General features: G+C 34.1%; 1 protein-coding gene across 3 annotated transcripts; it reads right to left on the reverse strand.

Annotated features, from left to right (window-relative positions):
* Positions 1 to 318: 318 nt before the first annotated feature.
* Positions 319 to 4,309, reverse strand: LOC142619563 (metal-nicotianamine transporter YSL3-like). 3 transcript variants are annotated; one of them, XM_075792705.1, is made up of 9 exons: positions 4,053 to 4,309; positions 3,615 to 3,701; positions 3,135 to 3,529; positions 2,840 to 3,009; positions 2,529 to 2,626; positions 2,299 to 2,436; positions 2,020 to 2,209; positions 1,796 to 1,910; positions 319 to 1,511 (listed from the first exon to the last, which is right to left on the reverse strand). In XM_075792705.1, exons 3-9 carry the CDS (start codon positions 3,505 to 3,507, stop codon positions 592 to 594), a joined length of 2,004 nt encoding a protein of 667 aa, XP_075648820.1. In that variant the 5' UTR covers positions 3,508 to 3,529; positions 3,615 to 3,701; positions 4,053 to 4,309; the 3' UTR covers positions 319 to 591. The 3 variants fall into 3 exon arrangements, with proteins under 3 accessions (XP_075648820.1, XP_075648819.1, XP_075648818.1); XM_075792704.1 differs by lacking the exon at positions 4,053 to 4,309 and having other exon boundaries at positions 3,615 to 4,030; XM_075792703.1 differs by lacking the exon at positions 4,053 to 4,309 and having other exon boundaries at positions 3,135 to 3,523; positions 3,615 to 3,999.
* Positions 4,310 to 8,759: the final 4,450 nt, after the last annotated feature.

Here is an 8,759-nt window from a genome sequence, read left to right on the forward strand (position 1 = left end):
TAGTCACATCTTTGGGGGTTTTTATCCTCCTTGTTCGATGCTGTCTGCACTGTGCATCACACTTTTGGACCGCCATCACATCCTTCAATTGAGAAATCCTATTTGTTCTTGTGGCGTTAAACTTGGTTGCTTTTACGACTATTCCTTCTTATGTAGTTGGTGAAATTATTTATAACTTGTATAGTGTAGGACATTTTAGTTGTACCAAATATCCAAAAAAGTGAGACCATTTTTAAAAATATATTTTACCCAAAAACTATGCAACCCCATATATTGATTCCTAAAGAAAACTCCAAGAATCCACTCACAAAGGCTAACTTTGACCAACAGCAAATGAAACTTTTACAACAAAGCCAAAACCAACTTAGATCAGTTACATTTTGTTTGTAACTTTGTATACATTAGACTGCCAAAGCTTCCCTGGCACTTGTGCTCATATACATACCCTATTGCAACGTTGGAACAATATCTTAAATGCTCGATTATTGAAATAGGCTTATTGTCTAATGTCATCTCTATATTAGTCTAAGACCATGACTTCAGTCTTCATGTAAGATTATACCTCAGCACTAAATTTCAACACATGAAATGCTACTTGAAGTTCATGCAGATTGGAGGATTAATCTTGGCCAAAGCAAGGATTGATGCAGGGAGAATCCACAATCCATCCCCACATATGAAACCGGAAGCAACTGCAGGAACCATCAAGCTTGCCTCTTTGCTATTTAGCTTATGCCATACAAACACAATCAAACTTCCAACACACATATCAATTGCAAAGTAAGCACCAACAAGGAATGGCACGGCCATGGCCATTGGAAGTGGAACCCATTTCCCAATGTTAGTAGGGGAAAGATCTCTCAGCAAGTTGGCAGCCATTGCAAAGGAGAAAAATCCATAGCAAAGCTGCAAGCAATGATGGGGCAGGGCAGAGAAGCCTTCAACACCTAGAATTGCCATGTTCCGATAAATGATGGCATAAGGGGCTTTGTATTCGCCATTCGGGTTCCCAACATCAAAAGCCTTGTAGAAAAGAAAGAATGTGACAGGAGCTACCACGCAGCCTATAGCTGTCCCAATAGCTTGGCTTACAAGCATTGATCGAGGGGAAGTGAGAGTGAGATGGCTAGTTTTTAAATCATGCATCAAATCAGAAGAGATGGAAACCATGGATTTAATCAGACCACATCCCACAAGTCCTGCAACCACACCATTATCTTTTCCACTCAAGGCAGCAAGCACAAAAAGAGCCACTTTCCCATAATTATAAGCCATGTTCATGTCAGTTAAACCCGCACCATAAGCATTGCAGAAGCAAAGAGAGGGTGCAAGTATATAGGCAACAACTACAAAATACCATTTCAACTCCGGGAACATGAGTGGAATCACAATGATAGCAACTATGGAGAAGAGTATATACCCTGTGCATGCCACCCACAAAGGTATGCTGTCTCTTATGAATACCTCATTTCGTCGCAGATCATCAAGAGGCTGATTCTGGTTTTCTGGCCCTGCAGTAGTAAAAGAAAACTGTGTAAAGGTTATACAAGAATGAAAGGCTCGCTGAAAGTGTAATGGCCCCATGAGGGAATTGCCTTGAGTCTAAACACCAATTGCACGATCCCAACAATTTAAACAATCAATTAAGTGGATTGCTAAAGTTCCTCAGTTCTTTGGTGATATGACTACATCCAATTAGTAGCATGCTAGGCTGTAAGTGTGTGGAGTAAATTGGCTATGTACACAGCAGGAGATTAGGCACACCCAGGAGATGTAGCATAAGTGACCCACTTACATGTTTTAGGGCCCTTCTTGTTCACTCTGCCATGGATGTTTCTGGAGGTGAGATATAATATCTTGAGAAAATTGTAGAGCCCATCCCCAAGGATCAGTGCGATGGAAATAAAAACCTGCAACACACGAGGAGATATAAGACTGGATTTGTCACATTTACATTCACTGCCAAATATAATTTAGGATTCTGCTTAAGGAATAGTCTTAAAAGTCCAGAACCCAGACCTTGTAACCATTAAGACTCTTCATACTGCTTTCGGATATTGTTTCAGGGAACCACTCTCCTTTGAGCCCCCTTATCAGCGGCCACATTATTCCCCAAGAGAGCACAGCACCAAAAAGCAATGACAAGTTTACAAGATGGGAACAGATCATTCCTGCTCCAATATAAGTCATACTGAAATCAAAGTAGAATCTGCAAAATTCAATGAAATCATTAATCAATGATACGATCACTCTCAGATAAGGCTAAAAGATATGCAGAGAAATATGTGAAGAACGCACGAATTTTTCCAAGCTTGCAATCCAAATGTAGGGAACTGAGCAAATCCACATGTCTCTCCATCACCTGAATAGAACCATTGAAAGAAACCCCAAAGGAAACTCATTGAAAAGAATTTCATGAACCCATGAACCTGCTTCCTGCAAATAGGTTTGAAACTTATTAAGAGTTGTTTCACACTTAAATTTTTTTTGAATTAATTTGAGACTATAATTATAAAATCAATGCGTACTTGGCTATATTGTCTCCTTTAGGAGTATGAAAGCCATTAATAAGAACAGCAGTTGCAGTTCCACTTGGATATGGTAATTTGCAGTCTATTATCATGACCTGTAGAAGATCACAAATTCCATGACCAACCATTTCAAGTTCAGAAAGAGATAGAGAAACCTTGCCAGAAATTCAGATTATTATAATGCAAATGATCATATAGAATTATGTATATAGATTTGGAGGACATCAAAACCCTTTAATAATTAACGAAACTCCCAATATGCCAAGGTCAATTTCTAATGAAAATAATATAAAAAACGCAAAGCATACCTTTCTGAGAGGAACCAATGCCAACAGCCCAACAAAGCAGCTTACAAAGAGGAAACCAGTCATCCAACCAATCCCAGGCTCCTTAGTGTTAGGAGTATTCCCATCTGTATCAACCCCTGCTTGCTCATATGTCCTCCTATTCAAACCCAATAGATAAGATCCAAAACCACCTGCAATCCCATAATTGATTACATATAAAACATATGCAATAGTAACTTGTAAAATATCTAAATTAACAAAAGGCAAAAAAAAAAAAATTGACTGTAAACAACAAAGCAAGATCAAAATCACCAACCTCCAAGAGAAATGCTATAACATGCAACTGCACATGTCTGAATTATAGTGTTCTCCTGTCGAGTGAATGGAATTGATACAATTCCAGCCTTCTCAAGTAGTGCAGTCCATGTTCTGATAAATACAAAGGCAAGGAGAGCAGCCGAGACATTGAGGTTTGGGACTAGACCAGTTGTGAGGTTTAGCTTCATCACTATCACACTATACATGATTCCAATAGCTAAGCTAGCAACAAGTCCTCTAATTGTAATCTGTCTCTTCCATGGGGCAATTCTCTTCACGTCCTCTGGCTCTTCACGAGTCTCTTCGATATCCTCTCTCTCAATGTTCTCTATCTCATTTGATTCTTCCTTGTTCATGTTCCTCATTTCCATTATCAAAATCTTCTACCTAGTCCTATACAATCCAAAAACAAAGAAAAAATCAATAAAAAATCCAACTTGATGAAAGTAGACAAAATAGTACACATGAATGATCATACCTTTGCTCTTCTTCTCCTCCTTTGCTCAAGAACAAAAGATCAGAACTTTGGAAAGCTTACAAAAATTGAAAACTGTTTCTTCGATTTCTACATCCAAAGACCAAAATATTGCCCGTTAGTATTAGCCACCCTCTTCAATCTATACACCAAAAAACCTTTACATGCCAATCTGAGCGTTGACTCACAAGAACCTCTCAAATAACAATACAACACCAACAAAACCCAAATGGGTTTTCAAATCCAATCACACGAGTGTTAAGCTCCACACCAAACAAATGTGAAAACCACACGATTCCCCTATTGGGTCTCTCAGAGAATCACCTTTAGACCAAAATTAATTACTCCTACATGACCGCATTTGCTGCAAGATACCATATTTATTTATATATGTTTTTAATACACCATGAAAATACCATAACAAGATGAAAGAATGAGTACCACAGGCCTTGCCATCAGCACAACTCTGCATGTACTGCAAAGAAGTACAACTTCCACAAGACGAGGTTTTTGTAGTACAACACCAAAACTTTCCAACTACAGCTTCATTGCATTGAACACATGTTCAGCTAGAAAGGCAAATCTTCTCGTTGACTCTTCTCTCTCATTGGAAAAGAGAGAAGTTGGTTATGATAGGAATTCAAGTGGTTGGAAAAAAAAAATAGGAGTTCGGTTGGCGCTCCCTTTTGAAATTTCTATGCTAGCACTCACTCACTCACCTATAAAAAGGACCTAAACAAGAAACTTGAAGCATCACGCAAGCAACTGCAACAGGAGCTAGTCTTTGAACTCTTTTTAAAGGTCAACATTCCCACAAAGCGCACAAATATAACACAAGGTTAAATCTTGTTTACTCTAGTCAAAATTTCACAAGTTTTAGATTTCAAGAGAGTACCAATTGTATGCAATTCTGAGTGCGTGGTATTCATTGCTCTTGATAGAATATAAATGATAGGGTAAGTTTTTTTTGGGCAATGGACCCACTACAATGCATACAGTGTCCAAATTTAAATACGAATATTTTTTTAAAAAATAATTATAACATGCTGTTAATCTTATAATTCTAACTTTTTTTTTCTTAGACTCTAAACACTTTGTATATGAAAAAGAGTTAATTTAATTACAAGGTTTTTAACAAAAAATGCAAATTTTAATTGTATTGTGTTCAACACAAAAAAGTATTAGACCCAAGTTTCACTTTCATAAGCCTAAAACTAAATAAATACATGTTGTACTTATTTATACACAATGCAAACACATGTCTAAAACTCAACAAGTATCTAAATCGAATCATGTCCAATATGAAAAAAAAGGTACCGACACAAGCTTCACCTTCGTAGTTTTACCACTAAATAAATGCATATAATGTTAGTACTTATTTACATTAAAGATTGTACAATATCTTAACCAAAAAAAAAAAAAAAGATTGTACAATATCTACTGTAATTGAGAGCCAGTGAAGTTGTTGTTAGGTGGGGCCAAGAAAGTGTGCGGTGATTTTTCATCTTGATCTTTCTATATTCTTGATTGATCGGTATCCAATTGAATGGTTAACTTTACAAGTCACTCGCGCGTGTGTCAAATTTTGACTGGATTTCACTACAGTCGTGCCATTAGAATAGAACGTCTCATCAACGCGCTTCGATGGAGAGAGTGTCTAATTCGGTAGAATTATTTAATTCTCGTAGCACTATTAAATGTGACTTTTTAAAAGGGATGAGTGGTAAGTAAAAAGAAAGCTAACGTAAGAGGAATATTTCATGTGCTTCTTCTTCTTTTTATTCTTTTTTTTTTAACTATTATTTATATTTATTTAAATTATTTATGATGTTATTAAATTTAAGGGCAAATTACAAATTACATCTTAAAATTTAGAGTTGACTGGATTTTATATCCCATAGTTTTGAATGCTTGAATTTATACTCTGAAATTTGATTATATTAGCAATTCACCCCACGATCAATTTATGTCGTTAAGTAACACATTATTATACTGATATTTTATATTTTTGACAAATTAGCCTTAAAACTATGTCATTTTAGTGATGACCAAGCAAAGAGCTAGCATGCATCAAAACTATGTAGTTTCAAAGCTAAACTTAAAACAAAAACCTCCCCCTAAACGGCACAATTTCAGCCAAAATCCTAAAATTTAAAAACAAAAACTCACCACAAAAAACTAAGTTCCCACAAATGTTCAACCGCTTCAAAATGGGAACTACAGCTCTGGACGTTTAGCTTTATCCCGCAGGGAACCATGAAAACTGTTCCAACCACTTGGGATTAGCCTTGTTTTGGGGAAAAATTACAAGAAATACAACTTGAATTTCCCTAACACACAATTTCCATGAAAAGAATGAATTTAAAATTTTCATCAGTGTCGTCTTTAACTGCCAAAGTAACAATTATCCCTTTACAACAAGATGCGGAGTACAACAAGATCAACTGTAGATATTGAGATGAGGGTACCTGTGCAATATTTGATCACATCATACTTTGCAGCTTCTAACTGAGCTTTTAATGAATGAATTTCTTGTTGACAAGATTCAAAGAAACATACTTTGTGGGAATTGAGTTTTTGTTTTTAGATTTTAAGATTTTAGCTGAAACTGTGCCATTTAGGGGGAGGTTTTTCTTTTAAGTTTAGTTTTGAAACTATGTAGTTTTGATGCATGTTAACTCTTTGCTTAGTCATCACTAGAATGACGTAGTTTTAAGATTGATTTGTCAAAAATAAAAACACATCAGCATGATGATGTGTCACTTAACGGCAAAAATTAAACATGGGGTGAATTGCTATCAAAACCAAACTTCAGGGTGTAAAATCAAGTTTTTAAAACTTTAGGGTGTAAAATCCAGTCAACCCCAAACTTCAGGGGTGTAATTTGTAATTTATCTTAAATTTAATTCATTCATTTCTTTGTTTTTATTAAGAGGAACATATATGTATTTCAAAATAGATAGTATGATTTTTTTTATACAAGATATAACTTTTACTCTAACCTAATTTAAGTGTATATGTATGTGAAGCTCCCTCTCATCTTGGAGACTTGAACCCCGGTTTTTGCCCCCACACCCCACAAGCACTTATACCTGTAAAGTAACCACCGCACTAAGAGTGTGCGGTAGTAGGTAGTATGATTTTAAAAACTCTATCATGGGATTACTTTATTAATAAGTTTAAATGATCTTAATATGGGTTTAATGTATTCAAGACTCACATGTGACTCATTAATTAAATTTGACCAATTGGCCAAATGCTTAGAAATCAGGATAATGCCAATACTTTCCTTCGTATTGTTGGTTTTGTTTAGAGATCCAATTTTTATGGAAACATAATTTAATTATTATTTTTTCAAATACAAATGTGTGTGTACATATATATATATATATATATATATGTGTGTGTGTGTGTGTGAGGTTCCGAGGACCCAAGAACCCGAAGACCCGAAGAAGGGAAGGTCGACATGCAGTAGGTAAGATGGAGCAAAGGAGTAAGGGAAGTTACCTGAAAATACCCGAAGATGATGTGGCATGGGCATTGCTGACATAAGGGTTACAAATATCCGAAGGTGGTAGGCTAATTTAGAGGGATGCATTAAATGCCTGGCAACAACCATTCTGGCCGCATTAATTGGAAGATACCAGTTCAATCCGTTGCATTAATGTGGATATGACCTGAACAGTGTTGAACGCAAAGTTAGAATCTGCTCCATTACCGACAGACAGGTGTCAGAGGGAAAAATATAGTAGATTGTGAGGTGTAGGGCCATGATGAAATGAGCAAATAGTATAAATAAGAGTCGGGACACTATAGAGGGGGGATTTTTGTTGTTGAACCCTCTCTACCAAATGTATTGTATGAGGACCTTAAGTGAATAAAGAAGCAGCAACGTTTTTAAGCTAGTTTTATGAGTTTTTGGTCCTTACAATATATATTTGTCTTATTAACTTTTTAGTACATTTGTTAATGGACTATTTAAAAAAACAAAATATTAATGAATGCCCTTAGGGCAATGATTAATAATACATTTGAAGAAAGTATTTCTAAAAAAAAGGTAAAAAAGCAATTAATATTTTGATAACATTTTTCATTTTCCATAAAAAGTGGTGTCAAAATATTCTTAAAATGGATAGTTAACTATTGCCCTAAGTGCATTCGTTAGTACGACCCATTTAAAAAATGTTTTGTATCACTTTCATAAGAAATATAAAAAGATGTCAACAAAGTCAAATTTTTATCTTTTCCATAAAGAATTTTCTAAAATATTCTTTAAATCAATGTCTTTAGAACATATTTTCCTCTTTTAATTTTTTTTTTTTAACATGGGCATAGGTTTTTAAAATTATCATCTTTAATTTAGCTGAAATAAAATTGTGTATTTACATTTCAAATAAAGTAAACAGTAAATTAGGAAAATTATCAATATTAGTTGTTAGTTTGTGCAATGCACAAGAAAGTTCAAAAAAAAATTATATATGATCATATTACATTAATAAATAAATAAAAATCTAATTATAGAATCTGTATAAATAACTTACTTAATTTAATTAGTATGATTGCAATTTGTTTGGTGTTGTTTTTTTTTTTTGTTGATAATCTGATTGGTGTTGAGTTGACAGTGAATTCTAATGTTTTATTTTTTTGAGAATCAAATTCTAATTCTCTTAAATTAACATAGTTTAAATGTTTGTAATTCAAAAAACCAAACTAATATAATAATGTGGAAAATATATATTTCAAAAAGTTTACATGACATTGACATTTGGCAACATTTCAAGAAATCAACAAAAAGTTAAAGCATTCCATTTATATTATTATATAGAATATAAATATAGATTTTTATCTATTGAATTTCAAATAAAATCATAATTTGGGTCATTCTAAAATAAAATAGAGACTGAGAAAATGAGTGGATGGAGTTGGAGTAGCCATTCTAGATCACAAGCTGGTTTTTTTTTTTTTTTTATTAGTAATGTATTGTTTTTTTTATAAAAAAGTTGATAAAAACATTTGATAATGAGCTATATCATATAAATTATATTTTTTGAGAAAGAAATCATATACATAATACAACTACATTATCATAAATTTTCTACGAGCCAATTAAATCTGCTGATTTATAATTTGTAATGAATGCATTTTTTG

Source organism: Castanea sativa, chromosome 12 (assembly GCF_040712315.1).
Source record: "Castanea sativa cultivar Marrone di Chiusa Pesio chromosome 12, ASM4071231v1".
Lineage (NCBI taxonomy): Eukaryota > Viridiplantae > Streptophyta > Magnoliopsida > Fagales > Fagaceae > Castanea > Castanea sativa.

Coding starts and splice junctions, on each gene's coding strand:
- LOC142619563 (XM_075792705.1), bottom strand. CDS start 3,507: ATGGAAATGAGGAACATGAACAAGGAAGAATCAAATGAGATAGAGAAC. Junction 2,437..2,528: donor AAAGGAGACAATATAGCCAA/GTACGCATTGAT, acceptor ACCTATTTGCAG/GAAGCAGGTTCATGGGTTCA. Junction 1,512..1,795: donor CAAGAAGGGCCCTAAAACAT/GTAAGTGGGTCA, acceptor TTACTACTGCAG/GGCCAGAAAACCAGAATCAG.